Genomic DNA, 23155 nt, shown 5'->3' with positions numbered 1-23155 from the left:
TTCAAACAGAAGGTCAAACAAATATTTGTGGAACTTTAGGAACAGCCGTAAACTTGGTCTTCGCCATGCTGTATAGTCCGTAAAAACCAGAGCAAGTTTTAGTGTGTGGTTGTCGTGACAATGTCATGTTCCAAAGTTTAGCATTTCTTTTCAGCTGAAGGTTAAACAAATATTTGCGTAACTTAAGGATGATAATCATGCTTACTGGCTTCAACTGCATCAAAGAATGGGGAGGAAGTTGGGGGCTTATGAGGCTCAGCGTTCTTCTCCAAAGTCTGGAAGATTTTAGACTAGGGATATGATTCAGGAAGTATGTTGTTTTTCAAAGAAATCTACTTGTTTAGGTATCCTCCTTTTGCTTGTAGAAACATTGACATTCTTCTTGTAATTTTGTCTTCTTCAGTCAGAGTATTCTGTAAACAGACAGTCCAAACTGCCCAAGAAGACCACTTAGGACCAAGAAAATCTGGTCTATCACATTGCCCAGGTGGCCCTTACGTAGAGGTGGTCACTCGTACAGGTTTAACTGTAGTAGAAATGTTAACCTTTAGCACACTGAAGTAGCCATTTGGTAACCAATTTGGTAACAGAATTAGGCAGCAGGGAGAAGGTTAAAGCAGCAGTTAAGAAACTTGAAAAGTTCCTTAACTTTATTGCTATCTTCAGGTCTTTTTAAAGGATGATCTCTTTTTTTGCTGGTGAACTTTTGGGCCCCTCTCCTCGACTATGAGTTTGATGATGTTGATTTGTTGCTGTCAGCCCTAGTCAAACATGGTCAGTTGTTTACGGAGACAACTTCTGAGCATGTCCCGTCCGCATCGCAGTTTGTCTCCACATGTAGAGATGAGCTGCAACATAGTTGTCTGGCTGTAACAGCTAAGAGTGTCCTTGAAAAGAAGTAGGTAAAGTAAATACTTAAAATTTGAGGTGAGCAGCAAGCTCAGTAAGACTACAGCTGAAGATGAAAATAAAACTGAATAGCAAGGTTCTTTTATTCACAACCAAGTATCTACATGAGCCGACATTTTCTTTTATTCACAACCAAGTATTTACATGAGCCGACGTTTCAATGACCATCTTCATCAGGGCAATACTGACTGGTTCACTGTGCACTTAAGCTAGGTATTACTGCTAACAATGCAGTCCCAAGTATTGTGCATTAACAGATGCAGATGACAAACAGTCATCGAAACGTCGGCTCTAGCTCTTGTAAATACTTGCTTGTGAATAAAAGAACTTTGCTATTCTCCAACCTGATGAAATTATTCACGGATGAAAATGAAATGTTAAGAAGGGGTTGGGGGTGTGGGGTGGGGTGGGGCTGTGGCATTTCTAGAACACCCCCCTACCCGTACTGTAATTCAATGATATACTATTCTGAAATTCAACCACCCCTTTACTTTACTGACCAGTCATGAATCCTGCCTTGGATCAGTCATGATTCTGCATAATGATCTTTTCCTTCCCCTTTCATTCCCTGATATCAATTTTTCTTTTTTTGTACTTGCCCTTCTGCCCTCCTTTCATCTTTGTAGCAGCACCAATATTGAGCGTGAAAGCTCACGACACAACCTTTCCTACTCAGGTTGAAATATTACCATACACTGCCATTTTTCTGCAAACCTTAAAGGCAACCCAAGCAATATTCGGGCCCAAAAATCGGATTTTGAAAGTCAATCTATTCAGTCATTTCTACACATGATTTGTTCAAACAACACTATCACATTGTATATGATGCTAAAATATGACATCGTTGTGATGTGAGAACTCACTGAAAATCATCGCCGGAGCTTTTGTAGGCTCGCGAAACTAAGGGAATCACTGTACGACACATTTTTGCGTGGTTTTGAAATTCTCAAAGTATGAAGTCATTACTCGAATGTGCTGAATGGTGTTAGCAAAAGTCACTATCACAAAGATTTCAGCTTTTTTTTATTTCCATATTTGGGGCCCTAATGTTGCTTTGGTTGCCTTTAGCAGAGACACATGTCTGTTACTGAGGAGTGGGGCCTGCCCTTCTTTCAACTCTAGAACAGCATCATTATTGAGCGTGAAAGCAGAGGACACAACCTTTCTTTCAGAGGTTGAAATATTACCGGCCCGCTAACATTTTTCTTCTAAAACACTGAAGAATATGGACAGGGAGGTATGTCAAATGTCAGTTTGTGAAGACTGGAATGACTTTGAGATTTGCAGGCAGTGCCCAAAGTTGTGACAGGTGGTAGGGATAAAGTCTGGGAGATTAGATATGAAAGGTCCCAGAGAATGAATCAATGGAGAAATTCATGATCGTTTCCCCCCCAGGAAAGAGGGAATGGCTTTGACCTTGACCTATGGGAACTTTAGAGTATTAGCTGTGGGAATATGCTGTCTCGCAGGACCATACCATTTCCTTTTTTTGAGGAGAGGTGCAACAGTTTTCTTTCTGCCGGATTACTTTTATTGTTTCAGACGATTTGTTCTCTTTTGTCTAGAAATTACTTTTGTAATAAGTTTGGACGTGTAGATGATATCAATTAGTAGAAAAGTGTGTAGAAATAATGTTTTTCCTTATCTGATGAAAAAAAAGGTCTTGCTCCTTAGTTCTATCTCCTCTGTACTTCTCACTGCTGTACTGCCTGCATGCCCCCTTTCTAATAGGCATATGCAGGCTATTTTGATTTCCCGTCATTCGTAGGGGGAGCAGTCATATTCACGTACGTTGTAGCGAGGCAACCCAAATTTTGCATAATTGCCTTCCTTGATTTTAGCGTAATGCATAGGGGGTTGGGAACCCCCATGCAGACCCTCCTGTACATGTAACACCCGTAGTGAAATGCCCTGCAGTAGGGAGTTGTTGCCATACCAAGGTGCTGATGTTAGAGCTTAGCACTGTCTGGCTGTTCATGTCTGGTGCACTTACTCCTAACATGTTTTGAGCTTCTGCAAAGTTTGAACTGAGAAGTTTTCTTACCTTGCTGAGGTGAGTTACAGTTTAGATTATATTACTATTACTCAATATTAATATTACTTGATAGCAATTCAATTCAATTCAATGCCTTTATTTTGCCTCGATGGCTTGACTTTGGCATCACATTTTTTTTACCACTGGAGTATTTGAATGCTAGGCTACCGGGCGAGATTGCTCAAAAATCTTTTGGATAGGATGTTACAAGTTGTCTGTCCTGCGTTTTGGGAGAGACGAAAACTATCATTTCTCAAATGTAGTTTATACTTGGCAGCCCCAAGCTGTGTGTCAGGGCTTTATCCTTTTTGCATTTCCAGGTCTGTTAGTTTAAACTTTTTAGACAACTGAAAATCTATGTAAAGTTTAGCAAGTTTTTCATACCTGAAAATCAAATTCCTGGGGACTGCATGCTGGTTGCCTAGCTTTTAAATGAGACTCAAAATGTATTCCGAACCCAGTGGAAGTAATGAGTTATGATGTATAGTGTATATATGCCAGAGTGCATTACCATTACCCATATGCTATTTTATCTGAACATCAATGACAATCAGGCTAAAAGCCTGTATCTGTATGTTGATACCGACAGGTCTAAGTGCACTCTGTAGGTGGAATGAGATCGTAGATACCATTAATGAAATGGGTTCTCTCTGTCTGATGAAGGTTATGGGGAGGGAGATTTTATAGTGTATGGATTAAAGTATGAAATGATATCAATCAACGAAGTATGGAGCGATATGAACAGAATACTTTGTAACAGTGTGGCTCAAGCGCCACCAACTGACCAGTCTAACTGGTGCGGATCTTTTAGTCTAGTGGTTAGTGCATTGGGTTATGAGCTGGCGGTCTGGGTTCGAATCCCGGGAGCCAGGAGACTGTACATACTACTCAGCTCTTGTGTTTCAACTTTTTTCAAACACAAGCTGAATGTCAGAGCAATGGAAGAGTCCATTTCACAGTAGGAGTGTGATCTTGTCATATCTCTTTATGCCTATAGAGCAGAAATAGATTATCCCTTAAGGATTAAGAAGTTTCAGTCCACAGATAGATTGTTTTACCCTTTGATAGTCTCACCCCTGCACAGTGTAATGGACCATTCCTAAGTATACAGATGGTTCTGTCCAACTCATACCAGGGGGTGCCAAAATATGCATAGGATCCTTTTCTCTGATCACCCCTGAAGGGTGTAATGGACTATTCCCATATCTTTCATTTGATAATGACCTTGGCTCTAATATGTACGGACTCCCTTTAATACAATCATCCATAAAAGATACAAATAATAGACCATTCCCAAACATATACTTGTGGGTCTGTGTGTAGAATCACCCCTGTAAGGTGTAATGGACCAGTCCAGAGTGTACAGATGGCCCTGTCCATATATCTTGTAGCAGGGGGTGTGTGAAAATATGCAGAGGAGTGGTCCCTCCTGGAGGCAAACAAACAATTCTACTGAGAGGACACAGGAGTCCCAGTCTTCCTAGCAGTTATACAAACTTCACAACACTCCAGTCTTCAAGGAATAAGAGACTTTCTTAGTGTGATTGCAAGACAAGGAGTTCTGCTGTAACTGTGTACAGTTGACAGGTGGTTTTGTACAGGTAAGGTGTCTTCAAACTGATCTTCAAATGATTACGGACAACTGAACAGTCTCTACAGCTCTTGCTCTCTCTCTCTCTGCAACTGGATAAAATTGGAGGTTCCTTGTGGATGTTTCAAGTGGCATCCATCCAGAAGTTTTCTCTTTTTTATCCAATTTGTAGAGATTGATTTGTCTAGAGATATTCTTAGCCTGGATATCGAACCTTCATCTTGTTTACCTGGATTTACATGTATGATCTTTAGATAGACTAGTCTTCTAGATGCTATATACTGGAGGTCTCCAATGTGTAACCTCTGCCTTTAATTTTAAATGTTTTGATGGTATTTTAACCTTAGGGTTTCCATTATTGGAGTCATGTAGAGTTTGTGATTTCTGAGTCTCTAATTGTCAAACAATGGTTTGTCCTAAATGGTTTTTAATTGCTGGGTTAGTCTAGTCCTTGGCAACAGTGTCTTGGGGGAATCTTAGATGGAATGTACCAGATTCCCCCTGGGTACGGTGGGAGGGTCCTGCATAATGCCCACATGGTTAGTGATGACAGGCCACCCCACAGGCCTGATGCCTCAAGACCCTCTGTGGAACACCCGTGGGTTTCTTTAAAACTACAGGAAATTCTCAAGACAAGTTGCTCTTGGGAAGGTAACTTACCTACATTTCTTCTACCTCTAGGGTTGTAGGCATTGACTCACTCTAAACAGTTTGGGGAGAATTTTCCAGGAAAAGGAGGTACTGTATTTCTAAAATTCTCTGCCAAAATTCTCACATGGATGGCCGGCTCGCCCTGGCGGGGCATGTTGTTCGCAGTGACGACTAAAGCAGTGGCTACCTGAGGGAAAACGCAGAGTTTGAAGACCTCACACTGCTTTCTTGACATTGAACTCACATTGATTGAAAGAGACAAGTTGGACTCTTAGGCTCTGCATTATCATGGACAAATCGTACTGGAAAAACTTTATTGATTGTATCTCACCGGAGTAAATCCGGAAGAATGATGATGATGATGATGATGGCCTGTCTTCTCCTAGCCTGGTTGATATCTATGCCTATCTTGGCACCAATTCACTTCCCTCAACTGGAGCAAACTGGAGCCAAGATGCGCGAGGCAAATAGAGCGAATTGGAACTAAGATCGCAATGGCATAACGTTATATCTAGGCTAGTCTTTTCATTATGCTTGTCCCCTGTCTTTAGTCAAGAGACTTAGTTCAAAGCAGTTATGGGAGTTGTATTTGTTCTATAGACTTAACCCCAATAATAGTGTGTGTTTAAGCGCAGCATCAGTGAAACACATTAAGCATTGTCCAGTCTGCCTGTCAGTCAGCACCTCTACTGGTGTCCATCCTTCCTTCACTCATCACCTTCAGAGGGCGACATAGACACCTCTGTCCTACCCATGTCTTACCTGACTGTGTTGTCCTAGCCTTACCTGACTCTGTTTTCTAAGCCGCTGGCCTCTTTTCTTCCTCCTGAAACACCAACTTGGACAGGTGGTCAGGAATAACAAGGGTTCTAAACAGGCACAGTAATCAAGGTCAACCAAGGTCATGGCCGGTCTGACTCCTGGGTGGTGAAAGATTAGTTATTACCTCAGGGGGAGGAAACTTCATTTTGTTCGCAGCATCTGTTTCTTGTTAGCTTAATGAAATATGAAGAAACTAGAAAGTAGCGAAATTCACAAACGAGGTTTCAGAATCCTTATTAGTGATGTATTTCGGTTAAACTTGAAAGAACTAAAAAGGACAAATATGTTTGGGAAAATGTTTGATATTTTACTTTTATCTTCAAGTCGAACCTATTTAACTTTGTATAGAATGTCTTCACTATTATCATCTAGCTCAGAGTAGGCACTTATTTTTATGACTTGATATATTTGCAATCCATTTTACAGCTACAGCAATTAGCCCTGGGGCAGTATGTTGCAATTAGAGGAAGATAATTACATCTAAAATCACAAAGAAGCTGTCACAATAAGATTGATCACTGTGAGGTACTTCTCCATCTCTGTAAAACTGCTTGGTTTGGGGTGTACACAGAAATGTGTCAAACACGAGAACCACTAGATACAGGTGAGAAACCCAAAACCTGAGGACAACACTTGTCCCGTTGTATTCCTTCAAACGGTCTTCAGATCTGGGGCGACATTTGTCAGCAAACAGGTCCTACTTTGCCAACAGGGGGAGAAGAAAGGACACAAAACACACGGATCTGTGAGCACCTCCGAGGCTGTTGTGAGTGAAAACAGCTCTTTCAGTAACACACTACAGTGGCGCTTTATGAGTCTGACCCCCAGTAGCCCCGCATTGTTTGGTATTATGTAAGACAGCTAGCTCCTTCCTGTGCATTCCTTGGTGCAGAGGTTGCGGAAAGAGATGATAATTTTCTTGAAGAAGTCAGCTGTCACAAATCGGGCACCAATCAGAGGAAGCAATGGTAACGATTGGCTACTTCTTTAGGAGGCTCTGGAAGAGGTTTAGAAGCAAATATTATTTTACAAAATATCCAGTTGTGACTATGTAAAGTTTTCCTGCTTGGACGTTTTGTCAAAGTTGTTATAGAGTTCCTTTTTGCAGATAAAGTTTTTTCTGTATTTTTTTTCCATTGCAAATAAAGCGATCTCTAGAATCAGAATCCCCCTTTCATATCCTCCTGTTTAATCCATTGAAAATCTGCCCTTTTGGTCCTAATTACAACTGTTTACACCTTCCCAGGTCTGTTTATTTTTCTTATTCTGTTTGGATGAAGCCATTTGTCAGGAGCCTGTGTAAGCCTATTATGTCCTGTTCACACCAGATTACCAGATGGCCAGGTATGCAACAGTGTATCTGATGGGGACCTTGGCTTCCCAGTAACCTAGCTTTCCTGTTGCTTGGTCTCCTGTTTTGGTTTTCCTGCTATAATTTGGACACTTTTATTGACTGCACAAATATGAAGAGACTAATCCTGCAAGCCAACTTAGATCTATTAAAGCTACGTATTGCATTGCAATACAAAAATATACTTTCAAAGATTTCAATTCATGACTCAAAAGGAGTAGAGTAGAGTAGAGTAGAGTAGAAACCTTTATTTTCCTCGGATGGCCCTGTCGGCCTGTACAAATATATTGGGAATATATTGCTACCAAACATGACATCATTCAGAGAGGAAACAACAACAAAATTCAATGTAGGTATAAGAACTGTTTCATGTAAAATAGAACAGGTGTACAGTATTATATTTTCCCTCCTACAATTGGCCATGGATCTCTGTGGTGTACCACAAAAAGAAACCTTGTTAAAGTGACAGACATTTAATGGTAAACAAACATCATTTTTTTACCCATGATGTGCCTGGCAGTTTGCTGATCTGACAGGCAGATACTCATTTGTCAGTGCTGACATTGGCAGGGAAATCTGCATGTCATGTTCATAAATATTTGTCTGGTCATGAAAAGGGTCAAAAGGTTTAGTATAGATGACATTAGAGGAGCTTTGAAATCAAAATTTGTCTGAAAACAAATCCATGTTTGCCATAGCAGTTTTGGGAAAGTCAGCGCTGACTGCGAGGATTTCCACTGTAGATGATATGTTCTTCTTTCAGTTGTTATAGGAAATGTGAATATATTTGTGTTCTTATATTGTAGAAGGTTGATACATAGGTATAGGTTGTGTAGGGCAACCACCAAGTTGTTCGAAGTACTGATTGCGTTTAACAGTTTTTGTACAAGTACAGCAGACTCTACTAGCAAGCGTCTGTCTGTATCTTTAATGACCAGCAGAAGGCTTGTTAAAGCTGAACTGTGGGTTGTAAATATTTACCAATTAAGACTAGTAAGTTGCAGTCTGGTGCCCACTCGGCTTCAGTCTAGATAACTTTAATAGTCTGCAGTCGCTCCTCTTTAGGGCCAAGGCTGGGCCAAGGACTTGTGTTGGTTTTTGAGTGACAGGTGTAAGAGATGCCACAGTCATCCTCAACTGAGGCGAGGCCTCTACTGGTTTGACAGTCATAAATCTGAAGAAAAGAATCAACACAGCTGAAAATGGGAGTTCTTGCGGACTGAAAACTTTATTGGACATGTTTGAGGGAGGAGGACCTAGGTGGTTACTGGAGTCATTACTCCTCTAATGCTTTAAAAATAAGAAGATTTAGGCCCGATTTAAACCAGGAAAATTTCTAGATACCACAATGGTGACCGTTACACGTTTCCTTAGCGGTATTTCCTCATATACACCTGTGTTTCTGCGCACTAGCTGCGGCCCCAGGTCATTGCTGACTTGCAGGAAAGTAGCCTTCTTCATCCCGAACTTTTTGTACAAATCTAATGACAGAGGTTCTAAACTGCAACTACTGACAGGACTTACCTGAAAAAAACTTATCTAAATTTATTGAGATACAAACCCAAGAAACATGGAGTTGAATTGTTCCAGCCTTAGATTCAAACAGTGTCTGCATGAGCTGCACAAAGTAGGGGATTGCTTAGAACTAAGGAGCTTATTCCTGGGGTGTGTCTGAGATGGGGGAGAGCATGTCTGTTGAGAAGACAGGTTCAAGGGCATTTCCTGGTGTGGGGGTCAAGGTGGCCTTGTAAGTGGGAACTTGACATGTTATTGTTCCTGAAGGTGAGGTGCTCCAACTTCTCGAGGTGTCTCCTTACGTCCTGATTTGAGACAAAGCAGTTGGTGCCTTGAAATAGAATGGAAATGAAAAATATGTTAGAGGAAGATTGATGAAGATGATGATGATGATGATGGACATGTAAATATTCCTGAGTATGAAATTAGAGTTTATAGAGTTGAACTTCATTCGTCTTTGGAAGGGGCGTAAGATGTGGGTTCCGTGTTCAAGAAGGAGTGCCTGAGCACTTTCAAAGGTACTACAACAGCCTCATTACTCAGATGAATATGTATAAAGAGGGAGGGGGTAAAATTTGAGTAGAGGCCAGATCTGGCAGGTGTGATTTAAGGCCCGGCCCAAGAATTTCCAGGTCACTTGGCGTCTTGTCTTCCCTGCAGTAAGAACTTAGTCTGGCTTTGAAGTTGCGGGAAGAAACAACAAGGTTGGCTGTGCCCAGGTCAGGGGCAATTTTGCCAGACTGCAGGTGGTAAAAGTCTTATGGAAATGCCACACATAATCTTTGGGCGTTTGAAATGCTATTCAGTGTGTTAGTTGTTTCAGAACTACAGATAACTCATGTTGAAATTAAAAGAATTCATACGTTGAGTTATGGCATGGAAATAAAGGAAGACAGAAATACGTTAACTTCATGCTTTTACTTAAAACTTTTGAGGAAAGGTACTTTTTTTTATATGTCCTTGAATACTGTAATATGTAAATAAAGTTAGTAACTGCTTAATTTCGTCTGTTTTCTTTGTGCTAGTGTTTCTGACGAACGATACACCCCCCCGCCCATGGTGGTGCGGTCCAGCTGGGCCCTCCGCACTATTGCACCAGCTGGATAATTGCACCAAAAACGCTGGCAAATGGGTGGTGCAGTTAAGCGTGTATATCTATATACCATATAGTTTCGTTGGTATTGCCTCAGTTTTGCAGTCTGCATTTCTGTTTTCTTTCACTCACTCACTCACTCACTCACTCACTCACTCACTCACTCACTCACTCATCTTCTTGCATGTGGTGTATAGAGCCCACAAGGTTCACCGTCTGAACATTGGTATGGCCGCAGTCAAGTTAGCTACAGTTTTCATTTCTGTCTATTTCTACCTCATTGTTGCATGTCCACAGTGTCTGCGGTACAGCCTAAGTATACAGGCAATGGTATTGTTTAGGCCCAGACGTCCTGTTTTAAATCTGTTCCCTGAGGTTGTTATGGTGACCAGGGCAGACATCTGGATATGAGACTGTAATCTTGACTTTGAACTTGGAGAAAGTGTTGAAGTCTTGCCTGAGGGAAGATGTAGGCTGTATAAAGACAAGGGTGGCAGCTTATCAATAACAGGAGAGCACAGTCTTCTGCTGGCTGCCTCTGTCTTTGTTGTGGTGTATGATAACTAGAAATGCATGCAAAGTACATACTGTAAATTGAGAAATGTTTGCGGTGGTGATATGTTTGCGGTTTTCGCAGTAAACTCTTCAGCACAAAGTCGGTACCTCTGCAAAACTTTTTGCCCACGCTACTTTTGTTTCAAACGTGAACTTAAAACCACCACGAACACTTCATTTTCTCCCTACCGCGAAATAAAAACCATGCCAACTTAAAATGCATTTACAGTATTTTTTGCTCATTATTTTTCTAATAAAAGCTTGTCAAACTTTGGTCATCTAGTCTTTCTCTTGGAGATGTACCGTATGTCCCTCTCTATGTCAACGAAGGTTAGACATGCAGGTTATAGGATACCCAATACAAAAGTTACTCAAGCAACTGGATAGATCCCTGTATTATTGTAATCTAATCTTGTGTCTCTTCAAGAACTTTCAGCATATGTTCTTGCAATTTCCAGTTTTCCTGATGTCATTGCAATTACAACAGTAAATCATGTTGTGCCTTGTATATAAGGAAGTCATTTTTCCAATAGAACCTGATAAAGAAAGATTGGGTTGGGCTTCCAGAGGTCAATGTTGGAAAGGTCGGCGGAAATGGAATCGGAATTGGATGTCAAAGTCCAGATGGTAGTTGGGAAGTTATGAATGGGAATGTTGGAATGGTGTGGGACCAGGTCTGCAGATGTGTGTGGGGTCAGGCTGGGGCAACAGAGACATGGAAGGAGGGGGAAACTGGGCTGACATCAAGTCCAACATGGCCGGAACAAGTATATCCCTTGGTTTTTGTTTCCGAAAATAAAGAAATGAGGAAAGAACATAACATTTAGCAAGCCTTCAACTGAATGTCTGAAGTTCAAAGCTGGTGTCAATGACTTTGACTTGAGTATTTTCTTTCCATATTTACTGGTCACTACTATTCAGAAAAACAAAAGAATTTAGCCAGGGTCCCATTCTAATGTTAACATCAATAAACAGGTTCATACATTCATAGCTAACTCAAAATACTGTGTAGTCTGATGCCCTCATCATTTGGAAACTGGTGTTACAAATCTTAAGTGACCATAATTCCAATCTCTTGGTTTCTTTTACTCCGTGCAAATGTAAGAATGGAGAAGTGCTTTAACAGTTTGTGTCCTGATGAAAAGTTGCAGACCAGAGCAATAACAAACACTGGGAGGTCCCAGGACGGAGAGAAGTGGTGTTTGACACTCCTGTCAACTCAGGTTCCCTTCTGTTGATATGTGGAAGAAAATACAAATGATACTGACATGGCCAAAGCTTATTCTATACCTGTACATTTCATAGAGTTTGAACTTTGTTATGGCAAAACATCTTCAGTTAGCATATCTAGTTAGAATATTGTAGTCTGTAACTATAATGTTCCAGTCATACTCACTAATCTGTGTCCACTGATAGCATATCAGAAGTTTTACCAACCCTTACCATCGCTGGTATCAGTCCATTAGGAAGAAAGTTTATATAAGGGTTAAAGACTTGAGCTAGGGTTAAAACCTGAGGTCTGGAAGCTGTAAAACTGGACAGCCAGACAGACACAGTAACTTAAGGCCACACCAAGTAAATGTTGTGGACGAGAAATAGGGATTATAATTTTTCTGGGAGTTACAGTCAAACCAGCCAGAGTAGACCACTCTGGGGACCGATAAAATCTAGTCTATGTAGACAGGTGGTCACTATAGACAGGATTCGTAATGCTTGTGTCAAAGGTATTCAAGGGACCACAAAAAAGTGGTCACATTGGCCAGGTGGTCCTTATGTACAGGTGGTCACTTGTACAGGTCTATCTTTTGTACTTTGTTTGACAGTGAATATTTCAAAGGATACACACTGAACATGACAACTGTCGTTCATCACATAAGACCTTTTTCTTTATGTTTCAAGTACCAGTTTGGTTGTCATTCCATGTTTGTTACAACAATTGTAATGTTGTCAATCTCAAAACAAGGCATCTTATTTTGTGACACATATCTAATTTTCTTCCAACTCCAATGTCAGATCACTATGTTACATGCAAGGTAAGAATTATGATGTCAACCAGAGAATTTACCTGGTGTGGCCCAAAGTCTGTATCCAGGAGTTTCAGGTCGACCCTCCTGGGGTTCCTCATCACCAGTTATGGGGCAGCAAAATAAATTTTCCCAGCCAGTCAGCCAGCCACATGTAGCATGGGCCAGCAGCAGAGAGGTTCAGCCTAGTACATGTCTGAAGATGATTTCTGTTGCACCCTGCAGTGTGGGCAGGTTATTGGCTGAGGTTCTGTGACTCCCCCTGGACTCAGCAGGGCAGACTTGGCTGGTGTTGTGGCTGTGGGGTGTGTTCCTCTGTGCTACGTGTTATGCGCCTCTGTTGGAGTGGGGGGGTTGTACATGTAGACTGGTGACCTTGTAAGCCGGCTGCCTCCTACCATGACCTTTTAAAAGAATATGGTGGTTCTGTTACCTTCACGGCCTGAGTTAGGCTTATTCGGATTTCTACTGCGTCGTCTTGCAATGCTGTAAGGAGAAGCCGTCTGGGAAGAAGGAGTCTTGGAAGAAGCAGTTGCTCTAGATGTAAATGATGATGACCTTGCCACCTGTGGGTGCCACCAAACATGTCCGCCGCCTACAACGCCCGCCCCCCTCCCCTCTCCTCCACTTTCGGCACTTGTCCTTTCCCTGCGTTTGACCATGTCGGAACACTGTACGGAGGAAACGTCGGCGCTGGCTCTCGCCGTTTGGATTGCGCTGTTGGAAGTCCTCGTGCTCCTTGGGCTGGCACGATGGGGTAAGTTTTAGGCAGGTTACTTGTTGAAACAAGGGAAATGCAAAGGTGGGATGTTGAGAAGTGTTTGGGATGGAGGTTTGTGTTTACAATAAATTACATGTGTCGAAATTATGCCGTGGGAGGGCAGTTATAGAGTAACTGTTTGTATGGTAGCAAGTTTTCCTATCAATGGCTTCAGGTATATTTGAGGAGAAAGACAATTGAATAGTGGCCAAGACGGCAGTTTCATGATATTTTTCTCCCTATTCATTTATTAACCTAGGTCTACATTTAGAGGAAATGAATTTTTTTCTTGATTCTTCGCTGTATTTGCCTTTTTTCTGGAACAGCCCAAAACATTTTGCCTGGGAAAGGAAGCAATCGTGAATGTATAGTCTAAAGTTAGACGTACAGTCTATGTATATACTAGCCTTTCAACCGATAATGTAAACACGGCGAATAAATGTTAGACGAATCAATCTTTTACAACAATGTAAAATACACAGTGCGTGATTTTATTTGACATATCCATTTTCCTTTTCAGTAAGAAAATTGATGCATTACTGCTTTCAAGTAGACTTTGACCCCTAATATTGATTTTTTAATAAGATTCCCTTTGACCAAACCTGATTTCGTATGATGGAGAATATGCCGGTGGATTGCTATTCAAGGAAGACAAATGACTGGTCATGGATTTAAACAGAATATAAATCAGGAAACCATTTAGAGTTTATATCCACAAGGGGCTAACTACTGAATATGGAAGGGTCATATCATAATGAACAGGACCATTTCTGGCTTTATGTTGAGAGTGAAATATTATTGTGGTCCTTATAGAATCAACAAGGAATTGTACGCAAAGGGCTCAGATCTTTACCTACCAAGGAAGCATTCTATTCTGTCTTGGAAATATGTAACAATTTTGTATCCCGATCCAGATATTTCTAAAAATTACCTGTGACAAAAACAATTAAAAGGAAATTTAAAATGAAGACATCCATGAAGCATCCTGTGGTTTCTTATTGCAGAAAACAAGAATTCAAATTTCAAGAGCCCAAAGATGCTAAGAAAACAAAACATTCTTACATGTACAGAGACTGTTCTGGTGCAGAAAGCCTTCTTGAATCATGACTGTTCCCACCAGCCCAGCGTGACCCATATCTGTCCTGTGTCAGCTGCCTGCAGAAGGCTTGATGGATGTGCGGATGTTGTGGATATAATATACCAGCCAGGGGGGGTCTGCGGGAAGAGGGGGGTCTGATTAATTCCCCACTAATTGGCCACAGAGGTTTGAAGCCATCAGTAAAGCCGCAGACTGTATTACTGTAATTCTTGTTTCTTTCACTGTAACTTTATGTTCACTGTTTTCACGGTCACCTCTGCACCGTGAAAAAACCCTGTTGATATTATTTATGATTCCTTCACACATCCATTCTGTGAAGTTAGATTTCAGCGAAAATGTCCATTTTCCATACACCATGAAATTTTGCTACCGTGAAGATGAAGTGAATTACAGAATTTCCATCTTATTTAGTATTGTCATGCTTCGTCCTTTGTGGATAGGAACCTGTATTCAGATGACCTCTGCAGTGATGCCGCAGGAAGCATTATTTGCATCTTATTTAGTAGATTGGAACCTGTATTCAGATGACATCTGTGGTAACAATTATGTCCAGTAGGTCCAATGGATGACCCCAGTTATCTTAACCTAGATAAATGATTTACAGGGTTATAGTTTTGTTTTGTGTATAATTGGATTATTCATGCATTATTGAGTTACATCAATTTGTCACAATCCCTGCATTCCTTCACTTTCCCCTGTCCTTCATCAGAGGGTACCAAATATCCAAGCAGATGTAGTAGGGCCTTTTTTGATATTGTATCAGTGGGGTTCAAGTGCCTCCAACTGACCAGTCTAACTGGTCTAGACCTTTTAGCCTAGTAGTGGTTAAGGCTTGCGGTTCTGTGGGCTGGCGGACCTGGATTCGATCTTCGCCAGGAGTCTGTTTCTACTCGCCTCTAGTGTTTCAATATCTTGCTTCTTCCTAAATGTCATCCTCAATTGAGGTGAAGCATGGTGCTTTTTTAAGTAGCTAGTAGTGCAATGCGGCTTTGCTATGTCAAGCGTATTTCAGGCAAGCACACCAGGTGACCCCTACTCTTCTTGATAAGTGTGTTGGGTTCTTTAACATGCAGAGGTTCGAAGCAAGAGGCTAACGCTTGAAGCTCCCGTATATTACCATCCAAAATGACGAATACAATTCCTTAGGTCTTGAAGAATAAAGTAGTATAGAGAAGATTCATGCCCCTATTTTATATTATTCAGGCATTTTGTGCACTTTTATAGTGGTGCAACCCCTTGTCTCTTGCGTCTGTTACATCTGCTTGGAGTTTAACCAAATGCTAGATCAATACTTGTCAATAGACATAAAAGAGAAAAAGGAATTTTTGTGTCACTAGAATTTTAGCTACCAGTAGCTTTTACTTGGAACGAATGTGTTTTTGGTGGAGGAGTGTTTGTGTGTCTTTGCCAAGTTTGACACACTTGCCAGATGGAAGTGAAATTCTTTGGCTGAAAATTTGTTTTTGTTCCAGGCTTCAGATATTTTTGTGACTACTGCGTGTTGAAGCAGATTTTTATTGATCTCACCTAGGGGTGGATACCGGTTCGGCTTGATAAGGTTCAAGTCCAGGTTTAGGTCCAGAGATTTAGGTTCAGGTCCGGACCTGAACCTGATCCTGTCTAGTTGACATGTTTTGTTTAATTAAACCAATATCAAGCATAGAGAATTAAGACTGACATGCATAACTAAAAGTTTCTTGGTTAGAAGACTTTCAAGACAAACCAGTATTTGATATTTGAATGTTGCACTTATTTCAAATGCATTTTTGTCAGAGGGGAGACTCAAAACACTTTTCATCAAACAAAAAAGAAAAATATATTAGTACTTTGTTCAGTTTTTTTTGGACTCAGGTTTTTGGCTTTCAGGTTTTTTGGACTTGGATGTTATACAGGTCCGAATCAGGTCCAGCTAGCAAACCAGTATCCACCACTAATCTCACCCCAATAAATCATTTCGATTTTGGAATGTGCAATGCTCAGGAGGATTATTTTTCTTTTCTATTTCTAGAGTAGAGTAGAACTGAGTTTTTGGCTGGGTAGGAACTGTGTATAATTCCTGTATGGGCAGCTTTTTGTTCTGTTTTTGTCCAGGGTATTAGGAATTTTTGGAGGAAGCTGTTTAGAAATAAGATTCAATGTCTTGTGTGCATTTATCAGTGATAGTGGCAACTTAATCTGATACTGAAGTAGGTAGTAAGGGCACAAATTCAACTTGATCTTGAAAATATACAACCTTCCACCTGTAATTCTATTTTACGTATTTCTACTGTCTACAATGAAGGGAGAGTCCCTTTCCAGCTGTGATTTTAATTTCTTTTGACATCTTGCAAAGGAATTTGATATTTCATGTTCTAACAAATGTGATAATCATTACGCTTTCATACTTTGACCCATTACAAAGGAATGGAATTTTAGGTAGCTTGAGTTATGAGTTTATCAGTTGACATGCCTTTCCAGTGTGTAACAGAATGAATGCCAGCCCTATAAGGGGAGGCTACATATGACAACCTCATCGGGCACTGTGCCATACTGCTTCTCTCCAAGCAGATGGTAGGAGGAAAGATCATAACTTTTTGTGACTTTTTCATTTCAAGTGTAGCAAAGACGGGGGAGTCCGAGAACTGTACGTCATCCCTCCCTACATCTGCTTGGAGATTATCATATTGCATAATGTTGACTGTAGCACACTATGATATTGGTTGAGTTGGATATTTGTTCGGAGGATCGTTGAACTGAAAGAAATATTAATAAGTTGCTTGAAGTAGTGTCTTGAAATTCTTCTAAGGTTAAGATTTTCAACTCTTACAAATATCAAAAATTTATTTTCCTACAGAAATCTCTTAGTCTCTATAAGGCTTCGTAACAAAGGTCTTCCTTGAAGGATTGTCCTTAGAGGGCAGTTCAAGACGATTGATTGCTAAGATGTAATTAGGGGTATTACATGTACGTCCTACCAGGAGGGATTGGACGGATCTTACACGGCCAGGATCCATCAGGTGTCTTCTACCACTGCGAAATCACCTTAAAGACATGAAAACAAAGGGTCTTCCCTGAATGATAGTCCCAAGGAGACCGTTAAGACAGCTGAATGATTGCTGGGGTGTAATAAGGGTATTTACCTCCCCTTAGGAGCTACTTAAAGCTGCCGGAAGTCATGAACTCAAATCAAGGCCTTGGCACCGTGAAATGTCCTAAGGACACCAGAACTAAGATGTTCCATCCCTTCAAGAAAAATCACAAGGAGGCAATATAGACATCTTGATTTAAGAACAGCAAGTAATATTACAAGCATTTCAAAACAAAATAAAAGGTACTGGATAAGTTTTGAAAATATTTAAGATGTTTCAGACAGCAGACGCTTGGGTGGTTGATTATATACTTCTACTTTGTATTATGTTTACGAATTCTTGCCATACTTTGTACCATGTACAATTGTCGTGCAATAAAGTTCATCATATAATATTAACTTGATACGAACCTTAAAATGAAAGAAGTATCTCACCAAAGAACTTAATTATTTAGTATCTCACTACCTGTCTATCTACCTGTTTAACCATCGTCAACATAATCCAAGCATCATGACCAGGACAATACCTGAAGACATAAACAAGTGATCTGAAGCTACTGATAAAGATCCTAAAACAACGGTTTCTTTGAAGGAAGATTGGAATGAGGTATCACAGATATCTGATCCTTACAGTAAAGGTGATAGATTGCTTGCTGAGAAGACAGGGATGATATGGTGCAGGGAGGTGCACAAGTGAGGCATTGTTGGGGGGACTTAACTTCCCATGACCCGCAGGAGCCTGTTGGCACAACAAGTTTGCTGGCAGTTTTTATTTTAGAAGGAGCACTTAATGTCTTTAGCAGGCAAACTACTCACTTTGCTAGCTAAGAAGGCATAGGGGGTTCATAAAGGGTTTAACTAGTCCATAAAAGTTGGAGTTTTAGCTTTGTAGTTATGGGAGCACTCTCTGCAATATCTTTCATCACAGCATGGCTGCTTGTGTGCCAGTGGTAAAGTGTGTTGGCAGGTAACCTGGGTGTAATGTTACCTGTGCTACTTGCCAGATGGTCCAGATGGGAGAGTGCAGTACATGTACAAAACATTTTCCCAAGTTGAATGACGTATACACCTTGAACACATGTTCTTACAGACAAGTCAGTCAAGTAAAGGAAGTCCTAGAAAGCTTTAGTGGTCCTGATGGAGGTGGCCTCCTTCCATCTCTAGTAATAAAGTTTCCAAAGAAATCCTGCTCAAAGAAATCAATGTCAAAGATCTTGAGACCCAGTGAGACAGCTTGTCCTGGAACCCTGTAATTCCTCTACTCTACTCTACTCTACTCTACTCTACTCTACTCTACTCTACTCTACTCTACTCTACTCTACTCTACTCTACTCTACTCTACTCTACTCTACTCTACTCTACTCTACTCTACTCTACTCTACTCCATCTCCTCTCTCTCTCTCTCTCTCTCTCTCTCTCTCTATCTCTCTCTCCATCTCTCTATCTTTCTCTCTGTCTCTCTTCATCTCTCTCTCTTTCTGTTTCTCTCTCTTCGGTCAAACTGGAAGTGCAATACTTTTTCTATAGCTGGTAGTGCATGCAGTACGTTCTGGTAGCTAGGCACTACAGCTTTGCTCTACCCAAGCACAGGTGACCCTTACTCTATAGTGTGTTTAGGTATCTACAACAACACAGATGAATTTTCATGCTAATTACACGTGGTCCAATTTTGGTTCCTCCCATCTGGAGAAGCGATTGCTTGGGCGGAGATGTGCTAATCTCCAGCCATGTTACCTGCAGTTTGGCTGAGTGTCTGACTGATGTGCTAATCTTTTAGCCATGTTAGGCCTGAGAAAAATATATTGTGTTTCTGGTTTCAATCCTGAAAAAATTAGGGTCCGCCGAAGTGATCCAAGAAATACATGTTATTTTCAACATCATATTGTTATTTACACTGATATACATACATACAAGCACAAGTATATTGATAAACTGAACAAATAAGTACAATGTTTACTAGTACGGTACACATTCTTACATCAACTATTCAAAGCCTCCAGTTGTTAAGTAACGAGATTGTGAAATACGGAATTTCATCACTAGATGTCAAATCAAAAATCTCATGCCCCTTGCAGAGACCAAGATTAAACCTACTTGCAGAGAGCCACCAAAAAAAAGGCTAGGGTCAGTCAGGTAGCTGCAAACACAACATTTTCTTCATGGGCCACACCAATTTAATTTCTTGGTTAACGGATTTTTGCCTTCTGTTTTCATGATGTTTTCTTCTAAAATTTGTTTTTGGAAAAGAAAAATCTGTTAACCAAGAAAGTAAATTGGTGTGGCCTTAGGCCTCACCTGTAGTTTGCCTGAGTGTCTGGCAGATTCCTGCGGACATTCCTGCGGAGATGTTACTTGACCCGACCTAGTAACTTTTGCCAAGGTCGCGATCAAGTTAATTGCTTGGTTCCTGGACTGTTACAAAAGCTGGTCTGGGGATGATGAAATTTTAAGACAAGTTAGATGCCAGTTGTATGCATCATACCCCCATCCATCCATTTCTTCCTGACCTAGTAACTTTTGCAAGGGTCGCGAAAAAGTTAATTGTTTAGTTCTTGGACAATTACAATGGCTGGTCTAGGAATAATGAAATTTGAGGAGAGTTAGTCTTAGATGCCAGTCATCTGAATCATAATCCATCCATCCATATTTTCCTGAACTAGTAACTTTTGACAAGGTCACGGCAAAGTTAATTAATCGTTTGGTACTTGGACAATAACAATGGCTGGTCTGGGAATAATGAAATTTGAGGAGAGTTAGATGCCAGTTATCTGAATCATAATCCATCCATATTTTCCTGAACTAGTAACGAAGGTCAATCTTAGTTCTTGGACAATTACAATGTTATTGTTAAAAAACAGTTGATATTGCTGCTTGTTCTGGAAGAAAGAAAAATGATGACGAGGCCTAATATCCTGAAAATCCTTTAATCTGTATTTTTGTTTCACATAGTTTACATGCCCCTGTCGTTGAAGACAAGTACTCCAAACCCCCCAAGTTCATTGTCAAAGTCTAATATATGGAGTAGACCATTAGAACCTTCAAACAACACCCACGCTTTTCCACTATCAGATATCAATGTCAAGTTTGCTATTGGGTACATTGCTATAGTGAACAAAGTATGGCTGTACCTACATGAAGATAAGTATGCACACATGGTAAAGTTTAAGTTCAAAGTCAAGTTTATGCAATTATCTTACATTACGTCTTCTACTTGTGAATACTGCAGATAAAAGGCCTAAGCACAACATGATTGGTATGTAAGAGTATCAAGTACACAATGCTATAAAAGCCATGAATCACTGATAGTCTATAATGTACTGTCATGTTAGTGAATAGAGTGACTGATTACTTTGTACAAATAGTCTAGATACAAGAACATTAGACTACAGAAGATTTGAACAACGTATACAAAGGATTTTCCAAATTAGCTGGTGGAATTTTCTGATAAGGTAACCTAAGAAGGACTTCCTGGGGTCTACTTCAGATTCCTGGAGATTTTGGGAAGCAGAGGGAATACAGGATTGCAGGGAACAGCATTGGGAATACAGGATTCCAGCCTACAACTGTGCGCTCCACATGTTCTGTAGCAGTAGGCCAGAGGGCAGGGGGCAGACAGGTCGATGTTTACCTACAAATGTCGCAGACTTCCTACACTTTCACCCTGGTAGCCAATCAGCAGGGCGAAGGGGAGGTTTGAATCTGTGGTCTGTCTGTGAGGCTCAGTGTGTAGGAGGAGGGTTGGAGTTGTTGACCAGGTTGTCGAGCGATGTGGAAGTTCTTCTGGGATAGATACTTAGCCAGACAGAAAGGCAAGTGTTTGTAATTGTTGAGTTCTCAGGGCTTTTGCGTCTTGATATGGACAGACAGCAGTTGGGACAATGCTACAGCTGTTCAGTTCAGTTTTGTGTGTTGGTTGTTGTTGTTGTTGTTTTGATCACTGCTCTGATTTCTTGATAAGAGACCATGTTGGACCTGGAGACAATAGATGAACAGATGAACATCACTTGAAATGTTATTGTTCTTGTCTATGTTGTATCACTGTTTTCATTTTCTTGTTTGTCTGTATTTTGTAATAGTCATCTTTGGAGTACATTCTTCTCTATGTACATTGTCTGTTGATGCTTTGATCAAAACTGCTTGAAAGAATACAGCAGGACTTTCAGCTCTGGGAGGTGAGCAGACCCCATATGGGATGCCCTTTGACAACTTCTAACTGTGGGAAAGAAGGCAGGACCCTGAGAAGTTCGTGATGAGAGATCTTCCATGAACCTGAAGCCAAGAGTTCATGTCTTGGTCTAGTAGGTGTGTGCTAATATTGTTGTCTTGTTTTCACAGGTTTTCCGCATCAGAATCTAATCGGTGAGGCGGCGGCGACAGAAGACGCGAAGTCCACGGGTTCCCGCGAGCGGAGGCAACATGGCGGGAAGAAACGGAATGCGGGGACGGAACAGCGTTCGCGGTCGGAACCCTTCCCGAAGTCAGCGGAGAGCAATCTGACGTCAGACATGTTGAGGAGGGACTCTTCCGGGAGCAATGATGACATTTTTGTCGGCTCGTCTGGGCTGGCGGACTTCAAGGCCATGAAGCAGCGGATGCAGCAGAAACGGGACGAGATGTTCACCCACTTCCAGCGGTTCAAACAGGAGATGTCGGAAGGTTCCACGCTGTTGGAGGATGAAATACTCGGTTATGACGAAGACGACTACATTCTGAGACAGAGAGGGAGTCGGCCGCGCGCGTTGAGCGAAGGTGTCGGGATGTACTGGCCCACGGGTGTGTACTCACCCACGAGGAGAAGGAGTGTGGATAGTAGCAACAGCGACAGCGACATCGAGGATTTCACCAGGAGGATGCTGGTACAGGAGACGAGGACGAGCGAAAGTGATGAGGTTAAGGAGAGAACAAGGTTTTCGTTTTCTCAGGATGTGCAACATAGGAACCTGGAAGGTAGCACCGGGTTTGTTCCAGGAGGAGGGACCGGGAGGCTGCCACCCCCGCCAAATGGAATGGAGTTGCCCCCACCCCCAGTCTCCCCACAGTGGGGTCAGGGGTCAAGGTTGGACAGGCCTGTACAGACATTGGAAGTTAACTTTGACCTTTTACACTCTGGTGCTGTGTATCTCCCAGGTGAGTGAGACTAGAGGGGTGAAATTTTAGTCTTTGGAATTTTCTTGTTTGTATTTACTCAAGAGAGGTTGTTCAAGTGATATTATTGTTGACTCAACTCGAAAAGACACAAGGAATACTGTAATGAAAATGTTAAGCTAAAAGCAAATCTCTCAACATTTTTTTTTTCTTTACTATATGATTGATAGGCTCTCTGTGTAGTAAATACAGTATTATTCGCTGGACAAAAACATTGCTTTTGTGAAAATGTTGTGTTCCTAAACTTGACTTCTTGAATTTTTTTCTGTCCTACCCATTGTTTGGTAGTCCATTTTGTTGACTTTTATTCTTAATTTTTTAGAATTTTAAGCCTACAAAATACATTTTCAGCAATTTCATGTCATTATGTTCTGATTTTTTGGCTAGATGGGGTGAAACTTTTTTCCATTCCCAAAAGCAAAGTTCCATCCCGAGATGGATGGATGGACGGGTCCTAGAGACAGCCCTGGTTGGAACAAACACAAACTTGGTGCCTAAAAACTACTTCAGGGGAAATATATGGACTCTCTACTAAGCC

The 23155-nt window shown here is 41.1% G+C and overlaps 1 protein-coding gene across 8 annotated transcripts in view; it reads left to right on the top strand.

Annotated features, from left to right (window-relative positions):
- LOC136438531 (puratrophin-1-like) overlaps positions 1–23155 on the top strand; it is a 168888-nt gene that overhangs the window by 61630 nt on the left and 84103 nt on the right. For all 8 annotated transcript variants that reach the window (XM_066433347.1, XM_066433350.1, XM_066433345.1 and 5 more), the window contains exon 4: positions 21808–22599. In XM_066433347.1, coding sequence (XP_066289444.1) covers positions 21808–22599 — 792 coding nt within the window. The remainder of the gene's footprint in view (positions 1–21807; positions 22600–23155) is intronic.

This window comes from Branchiostoma lanceolatum, chromosome 7, assembly GCF_035083965.1.
Source record: "Branchiostoma lanceolatum isolate klBraLanc5 chromosome 7, klBraLanc5.hap2, whole genome shotgun sequence".
NCBI lineage: Eukaryota > Metazoa > Chordata > Leptocardii > Amphioxiformes > Branchiostomatidae > Branchiostoma > Branchiostoma lanceolatum.
The sequence above is the reverse complement of the archived record's forward strand: the minus strand, read 5'-3'. Positions and strand labels throughout refer to the sequence as shown.